Below are 22,424 nucleotides of genomic sequence, written 5' to 3'. Positions count from 1 at the left end.
ATTTAAACTAGGAAAATGTATTTTATTCAGCCTTTTAACATTAGTGGTGAAATACTTGCATTACCAGTTACAAATCATATGAGCCTTTACCTTTCTGTAAAATATTCTTATACCTAAGATTTTAAACATCACCGCATGGTACTTGCCCAGGTTTAAATTTTCAACATTAAATGTAAACACCTGTTTTGTTACAATCCCAGTATAAAACTAAGTACAGTACTACTAACTAGGTTAGGTGGTTGCTAGTCAAACGTTTCTGTATTTAAAATGTTGTGGTTTGTTTCCAAACAACAATTATTTGATGAGCTGAACATTTGTAGTGAGTGTTATAATAGATTTTATAACTACCAGTTTTCAAAAATCACACTCTATTTATAATTTTTTCAGGAGATAAATCTCCCCCTAAACTTGAACCATCAGATGCATTACCTCTTCCTTCAAACTTGGAGACTAATTCAGAACCACCAACCCTCAAACCAGTAGAACTCAATCCAGAGCAGAGTAAGCTTTACAAAAGAGTAAAATTTGATAATGAATTATATAGCACTTCCATTCAGAAAGAAATAAATGGACACACTCCAGAACACTTACTTGACAGTAATCTCAATGAGTCGACTGTTTCTGCTGTAGCTGAGTCATCAACTGATGTAAACAGACGTACTTCCATTCTCTTCTGCAAATCAAAAAGTATAAGCCCCCAAAAGTCTGCAAAGAACACTGAAACCCAGCCAACTTCTCCACAGCTAGGGACCAAAACCTTTTTGTCTGTAGTCCTTCCAAGGTTGGAGACTCTTCTGCAGCCAAGGAAAAGATCAAGAAGTGCATGTGGAGATTCTGAGGTTGATGATGAGTCCCCTGTAAAGCGCTTGGATACAGGTAAATATTACAGAACTTGCATATTGTTGGGCAGGAATTTTCCAACAGATTTGAATGTACATTTTACTTTAAATAATTCTTCAATCATGTAAAATATTTCAACACTTGAACACTTTTTCTTCACAGCTGAATCAAGTGCAGTTATAATTTAGGAAAATTATTGGTTTGCTGCTTGATAATCCTTTGCTTCTAAAATTTTTATTGCTATAGTACGGACCTCTCGTCACCAAAAAAAAAAAAGTATGCTTCCTGGTATCTTTCCCTTGCATCCACTAGGAGAGAGAAACAACATTACATTACATTTGTTTATGATATAAATGTGAATTCCCTCCATCAGTAGCCCTCAGTATACTGTATCTGACTTCTTACTTCGTATTTTTCAAGTGCCTTTCTATTTTGTGTTAATTTTCCCTCTAACACCTTTTTTATATGACTTGAAGTTTCGAATGTGTAAGTGATAGCTATACAGGGTATTATAGCTTGAATGATAAAATCATATGGTACTGTTGGCTTTTCTTTTGAAAATTCCTGTTTTAAAATCAAGAGAAAAACTAAGCCATGCATGAGAAAACTGTTGGTGTTATATTTGAACTAAAGAATCTAATTGTAAGAGTAATGTGGCTAGATGTCAGTTTTTCTGGTCTAGTTTTTCTTCAGAAATTTTATAAGGCACTTATTTTGTCCTGTAAGATGCAGTTGCATAAGTTAATTATTTTTCTTGATGGTGTTTTTCTCAGTTATATTTGTAGAAGATACTTTGAGTAAAACAAATATATGGCGAGGAAGATAAACTAGGAAATTAGTAAAATGTACTTTCCTTGTGTTGCTCTTTACAATTCCTGCTTTTTCGTACACTGTCCCATTTGTCATATATGTATGTATGAAACATGTACATGATATTAATACTGACTCCGCTTATACTGATGGGATCTGCACAGTAAAATCCTTCTGTGAAAGCATAATTTTTTAAAATTTTGTCTATTGTTGTCAGCTGATTCCAGTTACAGGAATACATGGTGAGAAAATTTACAAGTAACACTTGGTGCAATTTTTAACATCTGATTTGTTATATGAGACTAGATTGATGTTTTGAATTCAAACTATGGATTGACTTGCTTTGAAAGTCTACAGAGCTACTATTGCTATGTTTAATTCCACCAGTTAATACAAGTGCATAATGTAGCGTTTGTACATAATATGGGATTGCTGTATCTTAGATACAGAATGTACAGATTATCTATAGGCTCACTTATGAAATTAATATGGATATTTACATTACATTTACAAAGTCTATAATATAGATCAGGGCTTCTCAACTTGGGAGCTCTGGGGGCCACAGTGATACTCGCAGAACATGCCGAGGGCTGCAACACAAGTATGGTTGCATATGCATGCAAATAGCTTCTTTCACACCGACAGGCATGAATACAAAGATTAAAGCAAGACTACACAACACACAGGTCCCATTTAAGTTAGTTCTGCTGATATTCATAAAATGCAATATTTACCCGATTTCCACCCATATGATAGCACTTTTAATGAGCAGTGACAGTCAAGCAATTATAGCAATTTAACTGCTAAAATGTATATCAACAGAAGACCATTATATTGACTACTGTTTTGTTTTGGCTCCCAACCACAGGACCATGTGTTGAGCCCCGCATAAACCCAAACTGCACCATGGGCTACAAACAAATGGGCCAGGGGCTACAAGCGGCCCATGGGCCATGTCAGGTCACAGGTTGAGTAGCCCTAGTATAGATTATTTAAAAAAAATAAGAAATACAAACATCAGTGTTTAATTCCTACATTTACTTGATATTTTCATCCACTACATTTTTGTAACATTTGGAAAACAAAGATTGTCTGAAATCCTAATTTATTGTAAAGTTCAATTTCTGCTTAGATGCAAGGATTAACATCGTGGCTCCATTACAGATTATGGCAAAGCTGTTACTGATTTCAATGAGGACAGGATTTCACCCCAAATATTTTGAGTTGCAAAAATGTTCTTTTTACAGATTTGTTTGAATTGGTTTGTGAATGAGACAGATTGACAGTTTATTTTGAATATCTTTGAGGAATTAAGTAAATGGACTGGGGATAACAGCTTTTATATGCAGTCAGTCTTAGAGTTCAGAAGTTGTAGTTATATTACCTTAATCACATGTTAACAGCTGATTGAATGGTAAAAGAACATCCTGAAAGTGAAGAGAATTTATCTTAGAAATAAACTTCAATTTAATAGAACTGTGTATTTTAAAACTGTTCATATTTTTGTTTCTTAATCTCAAAGTACAAATATTTAAGATGCTTTTTTATTTTTTATTAATTTAGGAGAATGTATAGGTTAAGGTACATGTAAGTCTGAACTTGAGTAAGTTGGCAAATTTTCTACTTAATTTGAACTTTGCTCAAGGGCTTAGGCATGCAGTTAATAAGCGCACTCAACTTCTATGGATTTGGCATCCTAATAAAGTCCTGATCCTGCAGCCCTTATTCATTTGTAACTCATGTTGAAATAATTCCTTATTTTCCAATTTGTGCTTATTTTATTATTTGCACTATTGTTCTCTAAAGTTTTTGTTTCTGAAATTGCCATAGTTTTGATGAAGTTCTTGATTAAAGTTTTCATACCTGTCTGTACCTAGTGATCAATTTGTTGGAATTGGCTGCTGCTGTGGACCATGATCCTTTCCAGAGGTCCACTTGCATAGACCCTTCCTTACAGCTTTGCAAAATCCAGATCCACTTGAAATGGATTTTCTATATAAGTTCAGGAAATTAAACTACAACAGAGTAACAATTTAGTGTTCAGTCAAAATAAAATCAAGTTAGAAATACAGAAAATGCTAGAGTATGACATGGCTGTTCTCATGGATATTTTACTAAATTATTGTTTCATACTGATAATCAAAATGATCAAGATGGTAAGATTCTTGTAGAGGAAAGTGAGAGGGAAAGAACATGTGTGGTTTCTTTATTCATATGTGCCTCTTGAAAAATCATGCTATCAAGACAAGTCTGTTGAAAAGAGTTCTTTTATGATTACATTTGTAATGTTTTTCCTAGTACATATCAACATTCAGAGGAATTAGAAGATAAACCAGTATAAAGATTTCTTAGTTTCATTCATATGAGTTTTTAAATGTAATCTTTTTGTATTATAGGAATATAATGAGCAATTGAAGAAAAGCTTTTTATTTTTTATGTTATATATCAAATACTCAAGGCTTCTGTAAGCCTCCGGAAAGACAGTTAAGTGGGTGAATGGTGTTCACAGGTTTTTTTGTTAACATTTAGTCTATTCCACTATTCTTATTTAATTCTATGCATGCTAACTATTCTTCAAAGTCTTTCAGTGGTTATCTTTCCCCATGAGATGTTGGTTCTCTTTCCTTGCCTCTTATCCAATATTTAGTTCTTCCTATATATTTGGGAGTGTGGGGGGTGGTCATTAGAATAAGCTCCGAGAAGCAAGGACATTGTCCTCACTAGCCAGCATTTAAGAGACAGGACTGCTGGTCTGGTGGGTATGACAGTTTCTGTGTTTTATGATTTTCTATTAAACTATAAATAAATTAATATAAAATTAGTAATGTTTTGGGCAGTAGATAGTAATACAAGCAGTCCCCAACTTACGTGGATCTGACTTACGTCGTATCCCTACATACGAATAGGGCTTTTCTCGCCGCAAGAACGCGGGCGGTGGGACCGCCCAGACGCACCGCAGTCCCGCCACCTGCGTCCTCCGCTGCGAAAAAGGCTGCTCAGCGTCTCCCTGGTCTGCTGGGGGGGGCGGGGGGGGGGCGCAGCTAGTGTGACCCCCCTTCCCCCCAGCAGACCAGGCTTTTCTCGCTGTGGAGGACGTGGGCAGTCCCGCCGCCCCTGTCCTCCTCGGCGAGAAAAGACGCTCCACATCTCCCTGGTCAGCTGGGGGGGGGGGGGGGGGGGGGGGGGGGGCAGGGAGACGCGGAGCGGCTTTTCTCAGCAGATCAGGGACATGAGGAGCGGCTTTTCTCGCCGGGGAGGACAGGGGCAGCGGGACTGCCCGCGTCCTCCGTGGCGAGAAAAGCCTGGTCTGCTGGGGGGGGGGGTGCACTAGCTGCGGCCTCCGCAGCAGACCAGGGAGACGTGGGCGGCGGGACTGCTGAGAGGCGTTGCGGTCCCGCTGCCCGCGTCCTCCGTGGCTTTGCTTCGCGTCTCCCTGGTCTGCTGGGGGTGGGGGGCGCAGCTAGTGCGTCCCCCCACCCCAGCAGACCAGGCTTTTCTCACCGACGCCTGGGGTAGAGCAGCTGGGGTGCTGCTAGGTTGGTCCCGCAGCGCCGCTCCTCGGGGCTACTGGACCTACCCGGCAGCGCCCCAGCTGCTCTGTCCCAGGCGTCCAGATTCAGCCGCTGTTGAAACTGATCAGCGGCTGATTCCAGGAAGCCCGGGGCAGAACAGCTCTGCCTCGGGCTTCCTGTAGTCTGCAGCTGGTCAGTTTCAACAGTGTCTGAATCTGGACGCCAGTTCCGACTTACATACAAATTCAATTTAAGAACAAACCTACAGTCCCTATCTTATACGTAACCTGGGGACTGCCTGTATACAAAATATCACAGTATTATCTTCTGAGAAGGCTGATTGTGCGCTAAGTAGGGAAAAAAAAACTTGCTTTTGTTTGTTTTAAACCTGCTGCCTATTAATTTCGTTTGGTGACCTCTTGTTCTTATATTGTAGGAATACGTAAATAACTTTTCCTTACTCACTTTTCCATACCAGTCATGATTTTATAGACCATTATCTTATCCCCCCTTAGTCTCCTCTTTTCTAAGCTGAAAAGTCCAGTCTTTTTAATCTCTCTTTACATGGGACCCATTTCAAACCCCTAATCATTTTTTTGATAAGGCTTAATCTCAGAGGCTTTTCAGTCTTTTGTGAGGTCATAACTCGTTTAGCTTTCTAGTCATTTTTGGCTTTGTCTCCACTAGCAATTTATATTTGTTATAATAGCGTTGCTGAGCAGTTTAGTTATACTGACCTAACTCATGGTGTAGATAGCAATGGGAGAGCTTCTTCTGTCCACTGCTGCTGACTCTTAAGGAGATACATTACCTGTGCTACTAGAAGAAACCCTTCTGTTGTCGTAGATAGATAGTGTCTTCACAGAAGTGCTACAGTGATGTAGCAGCATTGGTGCAACTGCACCACTACAGGCTTTTAAGTGTGAACAAGCCCAGAGTCTTTCCTTTATAGATATTTATTAATGTAAAAATTCAGCAAAAACTTCTGTTTTTTCAGATAATTTTTTGGGTCGTCTACAAGCTTTAAAACAAGTGTGGGGGGGGGCAAAATAAATATCATCTTACTTTTTTCTTTCCCATTCACTTTTGAATTTCTGAAGTCCTAGTTTTAAACATATGAAATTAAAGAAATTCTCTGTTAATGTCACTCAGTCTGCCCTGTAGCAAGCAGAAACTCGGTGCAATGTTATTTATCCATACTTAAACATTGTTTCATTTATGTTTGCTGTATGTTAAGTAGCGGATAATTGGGAAATCAAGTAGTTGATGGAATTTCCATCTACTATTTCAGTAATTGATAAGGAAGGCAGTGTCAGCACTCACTCACAGCTCATGCTAGGTCACAGTACAACCTCCCGCTTCCACTCGGCATTTTTAAAGGGAAACTGGCGGGAGAGGATGCTGGTTGAATCCCTGTTCCTGGGTCTCAGAACAACCCCCTTGCTCGCTGCAGCTTTGCATTTTTAAACAGAAGCTGCCAGAAGAGGGCATTGACTGAATCCCTGGTCCCAGGTCTCACTCGTGCCCGCTTCCCTTTAAAAATGCAGAGCGACAGTGAGTGGGAGTGTGTGTTTGTGCTGAGCCCCAGGACCAAGGATTTAGCCAGCATCCTCTCCTGCCAGCTTCCCTTTAAAAAGGCAAAAGGGGAGGGGGAGCAGAATGGGCAAGTAGGCGATAATGCTACACAATAAGCTCCTGCTTATCCGGTAGTCGACTACTTCTTTACATCTTTAGTCCAGAAGAAAGGATCATCTCAACAGGATCTCAAAAGGAGGGATTTTCTTGATGTTAATCTGTTGAGGGTTGAGTCAAGTTGGTATCTTCTATAGTAATATGCGGTTGACAGGAAAATATTGTATCACTTATTGGTTAGATAGCATAGGCAGATAATTCACCGAAGAGTATCCATTAGCCTGTTCACAAAAATTGCTGCCAATTAGAGAGCTTCTCAGGCAGAGTAATAACTTATAGGTGTAAACAAACATTTCAGTCTTGGGCGATGAAATGTATTACACATACCATAAAAAAGCACATACAAAACAATTTTTAAAGCTAATGCTCTGTGTTGATATTGTTGAAATTTGATCTGCAGCTTGTGTAGTATAGTGACATCTTCAATTTTTATTCAGGTTCATGTCTGAACTTTTTCATATTTGTAATAATTGTTGGGGGTTTGGAAAGTGGAGGGAGGTTGTCTTGGTGTGTGTTTGACTGAGGGGTGGTTTAAATGCAAGCATTTTTGTTCACCTCCAAGCACAAAACAGTTCTGTATGCAGCATAAAGCTCTTTATGCCTGAGATAAAGAAATGAAGGTGCACATGCATATCTAAGGTCAAAGCTTGATTCCCTTTTGTTAAATTTTTAGGCACTAAGTTATGGGCAGCTAATTGGAACAATAATTGATTTAACAAGCCAAGATAACTTAATATGTATAATGTGTCTGTCTAAATTTGGGAAGGAAAAAATGATTGGATAACAGTAGAATTACTAAATGTTAAGCCTGCTGACACATTTCATCGAATCATAGGACTGGAAGAGACCTCGAGGATCATCTAGTCCAGTTCTCTGCACTCATAGCAGGAGTAAGTATTAGGTCAGGGGTCAGCAACCTATGGCATGCAAGCTGACTTCCATTGTCATGTGAGGTGGGAGCTGACCCACAAAAAAATAAGTCGGAGGCACGCACACAAGTGAAAAGCAAAAACAACTCATTGACGTGGCCCCTGACTGAGAAGAAGAAAGACACTCCCCACATTCCCCTCATACACCAGAGCCTTCGCCCAACCTAATAGATTTTGTGTGCTCCAGCTCCGTGGTGAGGCAGAGTGCGGGCTGGAGCACCAGCACTGCCTTCACAATGCTGGAGGGGATGCGTTGAGCCTCAGGGGCTGGATCCAGGAGAGCTGGGGGCCACATTTGGCCCTTGGACATGTGGTTCCCCACCCCTGGCTTAAGGAATAAATATACAGTCACATGGTAACTAAGTAGGGCTGTCAAGCAATTAAAAATTAATAATGATTAATCACATTATTAAGCAATAATAGAATATCATTTATTTTAAATATTTTTGGTGTTTCCTATATTTTAAATATATTGATTCCAGTTACAACATGGAATAGAAAGCGTAGAATGCTCACAGATATTTGCACTGTAAAGAACAAAACATTTCTATTAACCTCCATACAAGTACTGTAGTACAATCTCTTTATCATGAAAGTTGAAATTATAAATATAGAAGTATATATTTAAAAAGCTTGCATTCAAAAATAAAACAATATAAATCTTTAGTTTACAAGTCCATTCAGTCCTACTTCTTGTTAAGCCTGTAATTCAGGCAAACAGGTTTGTTTACAATTTGCAGGAAATAATGCTGCTTGCTTGCTTCTTGACAGTGCCACCTGAAAGTGAGAACAGTTCTTCATATGACATTTATTGAAGCTGTCATTATAAGATATTCATGTGCCAGATTCACTAAAGATTCATAAGTTCCTTCTTGCTTCAACCACCATTCTGGAGGACATGCATCTATGCTGATGATGGGGTCTGTTTGATAATGATGCAATGCAAATTGATGCATGTTCATTGATCATTTGAGCAGGTGCCACCAGAACAAGGTTGATTATCCTTTTTGGTGGTTTGGGTTCTGTAGTTTCCACATCAGAACATTGTTCTTTTAAGACTTCTGAAAGCATGCTCCACACCACATCCCTCTTAGATATTGGATAGCACTTCAGATTCTTAAACTCTGGTCAAGTTCTGTAGCTCTCTCCAGAAATCTCAAATTGGTACCTTATTGTATTTTGTCAAATCTGTTGTGAAAGTGTTCTTAAAATGAGCATGTGCTTGAGTCATCCAAGATTGCTATAACATGAAATATATGGCAGAATGCAGGCAATAGTCATGCATTTATATATATATATATAAAATAATTTAAAGAGCATAATCAGCAATGGAATCTGTCCTTCAAAATGGTGGCAGAAGCATGAAATAGAATACAAAGGTGTAGTATATCTGGCCGTAAATAGCTTGCAACGCCAGCCACTAAAATGCCATTCAAACACCTGTTCTTGCTTTCTGGTGACATTGTCTACTGCTTCTTACTTATGAACTTGTTTGTCTTAGCAGTTAGTAGAAGAAGTATGACTGCGTAGTTTTGTAGGCTCTGAAGTTTTACATAGTGGTTTTTTTTTTTTTTTTTAGTGCATTTTATGTAACAAAAAAAATCTCTTTGCTAGTTACACTTTTATGGTAAAGAGATGGCACTTCAGTACTTACATAAGGTGAACTAAAATATAATTTCTTTTTTAGCATTTTTACAGTGTGTATATTTGTGATGAAAAATAATAAAAGCGAGCACTTTCCTCTTCATATTTTGTGTTGTAATTAAAATCAGTATTGAAAATATAGAAAAACATCCACAAATATTTTAAAAAATTTCAGTTGGTATTCTGTTTAATAGTGAGATTAATCATTAATCTTTAATTATGTTTAATTTTTTGAATTAATTATTAGATAAATGTCTATCAGGGATGGTCTAGACAGTACTTGGTCCTGCCATGAGGGCAGGGGACTGGACTCGACGTCTTGAGGTCCCTTCCAGTCCTAGTATTCTATGAGTCTGTGAGTTAACTGATTAATCAACAGCCCTATAAGTAGGCATTGGTTTAGAAGTGAAGGGATATAAAAAACAATCTAACTACCTGTCACAAAATATCAAAAATATTTCTAAATTGTTTCTTCTATATAATATGGAGAACATATTATACATGGTGATAGGATACAAAGATTTCAGCACTTATTGTGGATGTTTTTAATATTTTCCTTAAGGAGTAATGTGAACTTTCTAAAATTATAACAACCAAATCCAACCAAAAAACTGAGGGCCAGGACTAGAAACATTTTCTTTTTCCTTCATGTCATTGAGCATATTACTGAGCATTGAAGAGAAATAAGTAAATAAATGAGCATTTACTTTTTAAAAGAAAATTGTATTCCTTTAATATCTAGAGGTCTTTTTTAACATGATTGTGAGGGAAGGATTCAGTGGGGTGCGGAAGGTGAGGTTAATGTTTGAAATTCATAGCCCTTTTAACTTGAAGGACTTGTTGATAATACGTGAAATCACATGTAACTGAAAGCTGACCATTTTTAGTATGGGTTTTTTAGTATGTTTCTTCAAAAAACAAAAAATCCATTATGTATTTTATATGTGATGAAAATTTGAGAATGAAATTAAGGATTCTAAATTGCCTTTCTTTTAGATGCGGTATCTTACAATATATATCTCCTGAGATCCCTAAGTAGTTCTCTAGCATCATGAGGGAAGACCAAATTTCCATTCTTATTTCTAATATACAAAGCAGAAAGCCTTTTTAATTTTATATTTAAAGTGTCATTCTTTCTTTACAATAATATTAACAAAATGTTTGTTTTAATAAATCCTTTCCAGGTCATCTTTAATCTGTTTTATTTGCTATAACACACTGCGAATGAAAGTTAGTTGTCTAATAAATAAGCAGTGAACTAGGTACAGTACATAGAGTATTGTACTCTTCCCATGCTGCCATAGCTGCAGTCCTCTTTAGTGCTTAAATTAGAACCTTGTAGGAATGCAAACAGTAATGCTGTCTAAGAGGTGGCCATGACTTTGCAACTTTATGGTCAAAATAATGCATATCAGTTGATCTTGAGAGTACACTGCAAGGCCTTTCGCTTTAGGATTTGGGAAGATAGATCAGTGAGGGAAATATGGTGTTTGTGGGAGTTGACAATAGTATAGTTTAGATTCCATTTTATCCACGAGGCTGGTTTTTTATGGGAAAAGTTCTGTCTTTATCTTTTATGTCATTGTACTTTTATTTACATGAGTGATATTAACTCAGCCTTTGATAGGTGTTGCTTTTTATTACCAGTACATTGCAGTACACAAAGATAAGTATAGAGGGTTATTCCAAAATAGAAAAAATATAATTTTGACACTGGTTATTTGTCAGAGAAGTATTTTTGAGCAAGTGAAGAATATTTTAAATTGGCTTTGAGAAGGGAAGCTAAGACAGCCAAAAAGGACAGTCAGTTTCATACATCACCAAAAATGTGGGTTTTTCTAATCACAAACTGTAAGGAATATATATAACTGAAACTTGCTAAGTCAAAATGTGCTATAGTTGTATATGTTGAAATAGTAAATTTCCATAATTGATAAAATAGAGCTTTTATAATGTGTATGTGGCTTGCATCAGATGTTCATTTAAATTTTGGGAGCACAAGTGGTGTGTTAGACATTATCCTGTACCACAGAGATGAAATACATTCTTTAAAATATATGCATTTTTCATATGATGTACAATAGTTGGGTATCAGTAAAAACTGAAGTAAATGTAAAATGGATATATATTTTTAAAAGTTTCTATTCTTCTATTCTTGACGTGGTTTTTTTTCCTCTTACAAAGTTCTCTTTTCTGATGAAAGAGAAGATCTATATAATTTTTAAAGACTATCTGCTTTTTTTTTAAATAACTAGAATTCATTGAAATGTGTAATCTTTTGCAAAACCATAACTAAGGCTCTGTGAACTTTAGGGACATTTTATTACTACACATGATAGCAGCATTGGGAGACCCAGCATAGACATGTTGCCAGGGCTGCTGGGATTTTTAGCAGTTTTTAACTGTGCTCAGAGCAGATATGATCAGCATAGGTTAAACGCTAATGGAAACCTGTCTCTGGCAATAACTAGTGAGTCTGAACCATTGTTGGTTAACATGATCGCTTTTGGAAAATGTTCCTATTATAGGCTATGTCTAGACTACGTTCTGTTTTCTAAAGAGGATGTTCCCATGGAATGTGCATATCTTCTTCTGATCTCACTTTCGAAAGTGGATCTTTTGAAAGTGAAAGTAGTCTGGATGTGGGGGCTTTTTCCGGGGGGGGGGGGGGAACCCTTTTTGAAAAAAAAAGCTCGTCATTAAAAAATGAGGTTTACGCAGTTACACGTCCAGATTACTTGCACTTTCAAAAGTAAGATTGGAAGAAGATATGCAAATTCCAGCAGAATTTGCTTATCCTCTTTCGAAAATAGAACGTAGTTTAGACGTACCCATATAGAGTCTAGCAGTCTTATACTTTCAGACTGCATCAGGAACTGTGGATCAGACAACGTGTAGGGCTTTTTTGGATTTGTCATCTTTTCAGTATTTTATTTATTTACTGCTTTTTCATAAGTCCTGCCATGAGTGCAGGGGACTGGACTTAATGACCTCTTGAAGCTTCTTCCAGTTCTAGCATTCTGTGATAAGTGGTGATTATTTATACCCAGGGCTCGACAATTCCACTCGCCAGCCCCTCAGCGCGCATGCGCCAGACCCACACTGCGCATGTGCGCGCTACCGGTGAACAGGGTGACTGGCTGAAATCTACTCGCCACAGGCGAGTAGATACATGGATTTGTCAAGCCCTGCTTATACCTATTTGGAGTACAGTTTGAATGTTTTTGTTTTCCTTTTTGCCCTGATGAACTGCTTCTAGCAAGAACAGTGGCAGCCATTCTCCTGCTACAGCACATCCATCATCACTGATTGTAGTTCTAAGATTATGATGGACCTTTTTATGCCATTATTAGGTGATATAGCAACTTCAACACACTTCTTCTCTACAGAACAAGAGTGTGGCTTGATGAGAGCCCATTCTGACATCTTTTGGACTAAGCTTGACTTTTATTTTAAGGTCTCTAGAAAAAGAGGGCGGAGGGGAAGGAACTTTACTGTTCTTACGGTTTTTTTTGAATGATTGTGGAGAGTGAGATTGAGATGTTGTTTTCAGGGCTTTCTTTGACCCATCCATATCTGACTGATTTTTGTCACATTTCTAGCCTGTCTTCTGTTGCATTCCCCCACAGACCTAGTTGCATCTCCAAGAAGATTTTCATCCTATTACTGAGTAGGAAGCATTAAAGCAGTGGTCCCCAACCTTTCGTGGCTGCCGGGCGTTCGGGGGCGGGGCCACTCATGCACCGCGCTTCTGGGGTGTGGCCACGCATGCACTGCGTGGGGTGGAGGTGGAGCTGCCCATATGCCACACGCCTGGGACTGGCACCACACAAGTGCCGCGCACCCGGGGCAGAGGCCGCCCATGCACCCTGCGCCGGCACCGTGCATGTGCCGCATGCCCGGGGCAAGGGCCACCCACGCGCAATGCACGTGCCGCACACTGGGGGCGGGGCCAGCTCAGATGTTTCGGCGGGCGCACATAAATGCCCCTGCGGACGCCATGGCACCTGCGGGCACCGCGTTGGGGACCACTGCATTAAAGAATTTAGTAGAACATGGTGAAAAGGAAACGCATACCCTCAATTTCCAGGCAGCTACAGAAGCTTCTCATACAAGGATTAATTTCAGCTTTACAATCAAACACACCAGGCAAGATTTCTTATATAGCTGGTAAAAAATGGGGAATAAGAATGAGCTATAGCTGAAGCAGGACTTAAATATTTTCCCACAAATGGATGTACAGGAAGTGACACTTTTCAGGGCCTTTTTCTTTGGTTTCCTAGAGCATTTGTTGATACTCTTAAAATACCTAAATAAGATTTGGAGACCTGAGTTCTGGGTTTTGGTGGCAGTGTTGATTCTTTGTGCTTCTGGAAAAGTTACTGGAGCTCAGCTGCAAAGCTGAAGGTTCAGCATCCAAATTAATGTTTTCATCTAGAATGGATCTAAATATTAAAGTTTATGAAAGTGCACTTCACAGTGTTCTCCATTTCCCCTTCCAGTGTCAAAGCAGTTCCATGTATAACTGCATTTTGTGTCACATTCTCATCACAGCTGGACTGCAGGGGGTGCTATTATAAGGAGTCAGACTTCTTGGAGAGAAATCCATAGGCCAGCAATAAACCAGCAAAAAGTTATCCTTACTCATCTGAGAGAATTCCTCTCTTCATAGTGATTCTGGATATGCTTTCATACTGAGTAGTCCTGTTCTATACCATGTTCACATAATAGCTCGTAGTGTTTGAGTTCGAAAATATAAGCCACATCCTTACAGTTTCTGCATACAGCAGTCTCAGCAGGCTTAAGTGGTTCCTTGCACAAAGACTCGATTGATTGTAGCCACATCAAAGACAATTGTATAGTAAAACTCTCTTTTAGAAGTATGCAAAGAATGATAAAAGATTGTACGCTTTGGTAAATGAAGAATTATGATGTGTTGTTTTCATTTGTATTAACCAAAGGAAATTACCACAGTTGATGCTAGCCTTAAATATGGGAACAAATTGAATTCACTGGGCAGGACTCCTATTTCTGCAGAAACTAATACAAAGCATAAACTTTCTTGAACGTAAGGCGGAGCACACGTGCTTTCCAGAATCATCTACAAAACTGGCATTAAGCAGTCAACATCTTCTGTTGGAAACATACAGGAAACATCTGCATCATCTTAATTCCAGTAGGCAGAGATATATGTAATCTCAGGTAAACAGTGCATGCTAAACGGAAGCATAGGTAGACTAGTTCACTTGCTGTGCATATTGTGCTGCCTGTTCTCTTCCTCCCCCACCCCCAAACACACTGGGTCGCTAGTGCCCCCTAATGTGCTCCTGCCCCACCACCAGACCTCCCTTTTCCTGGGCTTGACGGTCCAGGAACATCTGTGGTCCATGCTGAACCATAGATGTTGCCAGATCAGGGAATCCCAGTTAAGGGAGTTACAACCTGTATTTCTTATTGATACATGGGACTTTTTTTTAAAGTTGCAGTCATCTACAGCAAAATATTGGCTCTGGGGTTACTATTCACCGACAAACAGTACAGGTTGGACCTCACTAGTCTGGCATCCTCGGGACCTGAGCAGTCTCGGATGAGGGAATTTGCCAGACCAGGGAAGGTTCCCTGCCACCCCTCCCCCCCAACGACTCCTTTAGCCCTCCCCCCCCTCTTTCCCCACCCCCATGATATGGTTGCCACAGCCCCACTGCCATAGCTGCTGCTCCAGCCTCACTGCCAGCACAGCAGCATGCAGCACTGGCCTCACTGCTGCGGCACCAGCCCTACTGTTGGACAGCACGTGGCTCCAGTCAGGCTGCTGACTTGTCTCAGCCCCAACTAGGTTGCGCTGGCACCGCCGCTGCAGCCCCAGCAAGGCTGCCATGGCTCCATCCGCACTGCTAGGCCAGCACGCAGCCCCTCTCAGGCTACTGTAGCACAACCCTCTTGTTGGAATGGGACACATGAGCTGCCCCCGCCCCAGCTGGGTTGCCAAGCTGCCTCTACCATGCTACTTCTGCCAGGCTGCCGAGGCCCTGGCCCTGCTACCACAATCATTGCCACGTGGGGCTCTCAGCAGCCGGCCCTCCTTCCTCAGGGCTCTCTCATTCAGCAGCATCCATGGTCTGGATGGTGTTGGATGAGAGAGTACCAGTTTAGGGAGGTGCAACTTATATTGTGTTTTTCACCAAAACAAGATTGCTGGATGAACAGTTCCAAATTACAGTAAAACTCCGATGGTCTGGCGTCTGACGGTCCGGCACTCCTGATGGTCCAGCATCATCAGGAACCCGGAAGTGCTCCGGGCAGCCGGACCATTGGAGCTGCTCTGCCCCCAGCTTCCCCGATTCAGCTGCTGCTAAAACTGACCAGCGCTGAATCCGGGAAGCAGGGGGCAGAACAGCTGGAGTGCTGCCGGGTAGGTCCAGTAGCGCTGCCTCTCGGGGCTGCAGGACCAACCCGGCAGCACCCCAGCTGTCCCGGATTCAGCCACTGCTGAAACTGACTAGGGCTGACTCCCTGAAGCCCGGGGCAGAGCAGCTCTGCCTCTGGCTTTCTGGAGTCAGCTGCTGCTAAGTTTCAGCAGCAGGTGACTTGGGGACACCTGGGGCAGAGCAGCTGGGGTGCTGCTGGGTTGGTCCCCGCAGCGCCGAGGTTTGGCGCTACAAGACCAACCCAGCAGCGCCCCAGCTGCTCTGTCCCAGGCGTCCCGATTCAGCCGCTGCTGAAACTGACTAGGGCTGACTCCAGGAAGCCCAGGGCAGAGCAGCTCTGCCTTTGGCTTTCTGGAGTCAGCTGCTGATCAGTTTCTGCAGCGGCTGACTTGGGGACACCTGGGGCAGAGCAGCTGGGGTGCTGCTGGGTTGGTCCAGTAGCGCCAAGGAGTGGTGCTGCGGGACCAACCCGTCAGCACCCCAGCTGCTCTGCCCCAGGCGTCCCCGATTCACCCGCTGCTGAAACTGACCAGCAGCGGCTGAATCAGGGACTCCTGGGGCAGAGCCGGACTATCAGAAGGGAGGGCTATGAGGGGGTCTGGGGTAGCATCCCCCCACCCCACCCAGACCCCTCATAGCCCCCCCTTCTGATAGTCTGGCATATTTTATAATCCGGCACCCCCTGGGTCCTAAAGGTGCCAGATTATCGGAAGTTTACTGTAGTACACTTTCATAAATTGCAGCGAACAGTCCTCTTTAATTTTTGCTCTGAACGCTACCTAAAAAAGAAACTGATCCTCATAGACACTTTAGGATCATCTGCAAGTCATGAGAGACAACCAGCTCTTTCAGAGAACTGGAGTTTACGAAGGGTAAATCTACACAGTATGCTGATTTTGAAATGAGCTATTTTGGAAATTTTTTCCAAAATAGCTTGTTTCAAAATAGCACATCTACAGTGCATGGAAGCCTCAAAATGAGTCCGAGTCACGCTTCCATAATGTGGACATGCTACCCCAATTTAGAGCCCCAGGAGGCCCAGTGAGGAGGCGCTATTTCAAAAAAGTAGCCATGGAGCATCCACACTATTACACAACAGTTCCAATAGCTATTTTGGATTAGGTGTTATTCCTTGTGGAATGAGGTTTATAGATTTTGAAATAAGCCATCCGTTATTTCAGAAATATTTCCAAATAATGGAATTGCTGTGTAGATGCACCCTAAACCACTCCAGACTTTTAACCTGAAAGAAATCTAAACTGCAGCCGTCTGCATTATCATTCCTGCCTTTACCATACACTGGACATTTGATTTGCTGTCATCTTGTGACTACCTTCAAGTGTGAGGTTCTCCTCAATGATTCAGAAATTTTTTTTTTTTAAATGTTTACAGTTGTATGTATAGTGCATCTTTTTCCTCCCGGAAACTGGGATTTTCATAGTCATTTACCAGTATTAGAGGATTGTAGGTCATGTCCATATAAGGGAGTAACATTTAACTTGCAAATTAATTAGTTTTCTTCTAGATATGATGTATAGCAATCAAACTTTTGACTTTTATGGCAAACATCTATTTTCCATTAAGGAAAATAGATATTAGCGTTCTAGTTGGAAATGTTATGTTTTTTAAATTGATTAAAACTACTGTTCCAGAAGAACCATTCATAAGGGTAAATTGAGAATGTGGGTAATGCAGGTCCTGTCAGAAAATTCTGAGCCTTCTGGGCTCATGTACCCGAATGAATTCTGGGCACTTGATAGAAGAATATATTAAAAAGGTAAGTCATATTTTTTTAGCTAATGCCTCTCATTAAAATGTGAGTATTCTGCATCAGTGCATCAAAAAGGAATAAGGTATATTGGCTCAAGTCTGGGAAAACATACAGGTATAGGGGGGGGGGATGTGTGTGTGTGTGTGTGTGTGTGTGTGTGTGTGTGTGTGTGTGTGTGTGTGTGTGTGTGTGTGTGTGTGTGTGTGTGGAGAGAGAGAGAGAGAGAGAAGAGAGAGGTGTGCGTGCGCACACACATACACAATTTACATATTTTGTTACAAATATGGAAAATTTAGAATGGAAATTACCAGGGTACAACATAATTCTTTCTCCAGTGTTTTTGACAGAAACCCTTACTTGATATGTGTATCTTATTATAGTACAGAAATACGTGTTTCTGTAGGCGTGTTAAATCTTCTTGTGCTGTTTATTTTCACTGAATCTTGGCATAAATTATCCTACATTTTAAGAGTTCACTAAGTGAGTCTTTTCTTGTATCTCAGGTATATCTCATTGTAAAATACAAAGTAAAAGAAATATATATTGATACGTTATCTTTGAAATTATTGGTTACTTGTCAAAGGCCGTGCAAACTTCAGCTGACTTACTGTGAACTCAAATTACAAAGTTTTTTAAAGCTCCTCTGAGTTGTGTGTGCGCTTTTCATTGTTTTATACTTTATGTTCCTGCCATCACAATTAGTTTCTTTACTGTTGGAGCAACCTACTGTAAAACCCTTTTAAAACATTCTATATGTTTTCCATAGGTGGTGTCTCCTAAATGTGTTCGCTCTTTTTTAATTATTTGTTGATTGAGCAATGACATCAGTGATGTACAGTCCTGTCCTGTAGATGATGAGATGCGAGCAATTGACTAGTTTTCATCTAGAGGGATGCAGCTCAAAACCAATTGTTTTTAGAGAACAATCCTGATGAGTTAGGGTCTTTTGTTACAATTCCAGAGATTCTGTAGATATAATTGGATATAGGGTGAATTTTAAGCATTCTTTCTTTAAAAAAAAAAAAAAAACCTAAAATTTTATGCTCCTCATTGTTTTCTGTGCGAATTGACTAAATTACCACTATTTGAAAATGTCCCATTTAGAAACTTGAAAACTTGTACAGTACGTAGGCTACCAATATCCATACATCAGTGGCTCTTTGTGAGATTCTTTACTTTCTTTGAAGTGTAGTCACTTGTGAGCAAAAATTGAAAATTCATTTCCTAAGCATTATCTCTTCATCCTAGCTCTTGATTACTCTCTTCAAGATTTACAGTAACATACTCTGATTTGTCTGTCACCTCTGTTTGAGGTTCTCTGGACTCTGATATGCTCTGAGATTCACCAGTGTTTTCTGAACTTGAAAGGGTGTATTTTAGCAGTCTGCAATACACTCCAAGATTTACCAACGGTAGAAATATATTTTCTCAAACTCACTCTGACGCTAATTTGATGAGAACTTTGTGGATGTCTTCCCAGGCTGTTGATGCAGTTTGAAAGTTATAAAGGTTGTTTTCAATAATTAGAGATATTCTGATATATGTAGACTGGGTTAGACTATTCCTTTATGTTTATAGATATATGACTAGGTAGTGTTAAACCTCTTAAAATAGGGTCATCTGTCTTCTTACTCTCATTTGAACAATTTAGAAAATATCAAAATCATGTTCTTGATGAGTATTACACTCACAAAGATTGTATTCTGTACTACCAATTTCTTATGTAAGTAATTTTCTTTTTCAAAATGAGCAAATAAATCTAAGTGAAGTCTCTGTTTTAGTCTTATCTCTTGTGAATCTTATGTTAAGTATTAGTACATGGAACATTTATATAGTTTTTCACTATCTCTGGACACTGTGCTGCAAGGATGGCTTATTTATTTAAAAGCTTTGTTTCCTTTCAGCGAGACTTAATGGCTTTTTCACTGTCTTCCAGGTTCTCATATTAACTAATATCATGCTGGGTATTTATCTCTTTGGAGCCTAATTATTTTCTATTATCCTCAACACGGAATGGAATTCAATTAAATGATCATTTTGGAACGCAGAAAGACAATTACATTTCAAGTAATTATTTTGGATCATGTTGGAGACACCAGCCATCCTTAAAACAAAAACAAAAAACATGAACACTGTTGGAGGAAGTCTTTGACATATATCAACCTATGCTCTTCATTCAGTATATTTCCCTATCTCCGTAAGTTATAAAGTTGTACATGTTACAATATATGTGACACAAATTGGTCGCAGTATTTTTTTAGCAATCCCCAGAGTTCTTACACAGAGAACATGCTCTCTGAGGGCTGATTGGTTAAGATGTTCCATATCTGCCCTACTACCTTCCCCTCCCACTAATTGAGTCTTCCTTTGAGATTTGAAATAATGTATACAAAAATCCCATATCTACTTTTGATGCATTTATATAATTCTATATAATATGCATTATTAGAATAAGGATCTGGCTACAAAGGGTTCCGACTATCTGGGTATCCAATATAACTGCACAGATCAGTACTTAGTAGCCAGTCATTTATATGTGTACAAAACTATTTTTATGTAAACAGTGATCCTTTGTAAGAGGCATAAAGATGTACCCAAGTATGACATACTTTATCCTGTACTAATGCTTACATATCCATCTAGCTATGCATAATAAGGCTTGACTTGCATTGGAAGGAAATTGGTTACATGAGTTGGCTGATTGCTTGTTCTTTCAGTGTCAACAGAACCTCAGAATGAGATTGCAGCCTTAGATGCACTACTTTGTATATTCTTAACATATATTTACCATCAAACTTTTGTATTTTTCTTTTCTTTGTCCCTGCCTCTGCTTTGTCATCTCTGCATTTTACTTCTTCTTGCTTCACTGAATTTGTTAGATGTGCATAGGATTCTACCTTGCTTGAAGGCAGTGTTATATTTTTAATTGCAGTATTAATAGTTGTTATAATAGCTGAAAATTTAGTTTCCTAAATGATCGGCATGGGAGCAACCCAGAAATAACTGGTGAATTCACCTTGAATTTATTTGTGTATTTCAGGCTTTAAACTATTCTATAGTGTGGGGACTCTTTAAAATATATTTTGAGGTACCTAAATAATTGATGTTTACTCTGTGATCCATACGGAAATTAATGTTGCTTATAAATGGTACTGTTTCTACAAAGGTCACTTACATATTAACAGTAGGAGCACTAGTGACTCCTTATGCGTAACATGGTTAGTTTTAAAAGTGTTTTTTTTTTTTTTTTTTTAAATTTCACCAGTCAGACTGAAAATGTTTGAGTTTAGTTTCTGCCTACACGTTTTTGTGGGAGAATTTTTTGTTTTCTGTTTTGAGAAAGTAATAATACATAGAAACTATATTAACTGTTTTGAATAGTTCTATAGCTGACATAACAGAAGGTTGAAAGCGGAAGTAGTGGGTGGAAATAGCTGCCACTGAGGTGTGACTTATAACTGTTTCATTGGAATCTTAATTTTAATGTGACCAAGTTAGTGACTGAGTAAATACCACATACTACTAATTTAATAGGTTTTTCCACAGACTTGTAAAGAGTCCTCCAAAATCTTTTTTTAGTTGAACTTTCTAGGATGCTCTTCTGCTGAACTTGATGTGAATGGATTGAGAGGGGAGTCATGCATGTTTCACAGGAGGGAACCCTGTCCTGTTATAACTTGTAACTGCCTAATATTTGCAGGAGATAAGGGGTGTATGTCTACACTGCAATAAAAAAACCCTCAATATTTATGTGGCTGGCCTGGGCCAACTAACGTTCTCTTGGGTTGTAGGGTTAAAATTGCAATGTAGACATTCAGACTATGGTTGGAGCCTATGCTCGGAGACCCAACTCCTTCGCAAGGTGTCAAAGCCTGAGACTGGTCATCTATACTGCAGTTTCTAGCCTCACAACCTGAATCCTTTAGATGTCCTGGTTTCCGATATTTCGTGCCTCAGTGTTTTATTTATATTTATACCCAGGATGTCTCCCTGCTCATGGGACGGGGAGCTTTATGTGTGTCTAGTCCAATTACAGATAATAGAATTTAAATGTTGTATTGCTACTTCGTTTCTTTTTTTGCAAGTCAGCAATGCTTTGGAGTACTTATAAAACTTCATTCCCATAATTTTCTCATCCAATTATGAAGCCACAATGCAGATTTGCCACTAACTAGCAGAACAATTTTGCCATTTTAGTTTCAAAGACTTAATGAATCTTTCTCTTTTTTTTAAATGCTTTATTTAACTTTTGAAAAGTAGGTGTTGTGGAATTACTTGTAATTTAGGATTTGGTATGCATAGAAATCAGGCCAGTATTAATAGCTTGGTTATCTCTGATTTTCACACATGCACAAATTGAAAATACATTGGATTGAGAAGTTTTGACTTCAGTACATACTATTTTCTGTATTTGCTAGGAAGGTAACAGTTCTCTTGCACTAGAGCATGTACATTTAGTGAGATTACAGTGACTAGCATTTGAAGATGAAATAGGTTTAATTTGAACTTTTTATGGAAAGATACAGAAATAGCTAAATGTTTCCTGACTAGTGCCGCTAAACTCCAAGAGGATTTTTAATCTTGTCCTAAAGTGGGATTCTGTCTGCCTCATAATGCAACTTTAATTAGACATTTGCTTCTGGTCTTTATGGAGCTTTCAACAAGGAATTGAAGACCTCAAGATGTGAAATCACAAAGTGATCTTAACACAGTAGTGTTTGTGATGTGTATCGGCTTTGTTTTCTTTTTGTTGTTAAAGACTTGCCCTGCACCCTGTTGTAAATTTGCTAGATGTAAT

At 39.4% G+C, this 22,424-nt stretch overlaps 1 protein-coding gene across 4 annotated transcripts in view; it reads left to right on the top strand.

Moving 5' to 3' along the window:
- BRD1 (bromodomain containing 1) overlaps window positions 1-22,424 on the top strand; it is a 104,644-nt gene that overhangs the window by 60,393 nt on the left and 21,827 nt on the right. For 2 of the 4 annotated variants that reach the window (XM_075927827.2, XM_025182856.2), the window contains one exon: window positions 388-876. In XM_075927827.2, the coding sequence (XP_075783942.1) occupies window positions 388-876 (489 nt within the window). Of the gene's footprint in view, window positions 1-387; window positions 877-19,562; window positions 19,824-22,424 lie in introns of all 4 variants that reach the window. The other 2 variants (XR_012903594.2, XM_075927836.2) reach the window with 2 other exon arrangements.

This window comes from Pelodiscus sinensis, chromosome 1 (genome assembly GCF_052426305.1).
Source record: "Pelodiscus sinensis isolate ZL-2025 chromosome 1, ASM5242630v1, whole genome shotgun sequence".
NCBI lineage: Eukaryota > Metazoa > Chordata > Testudines > Trionychidae > Pelodiscus > Pelodiscus sinensis.
This window is presented reverse-complemented; position numbering and strand designations above follow the sequence as displayed.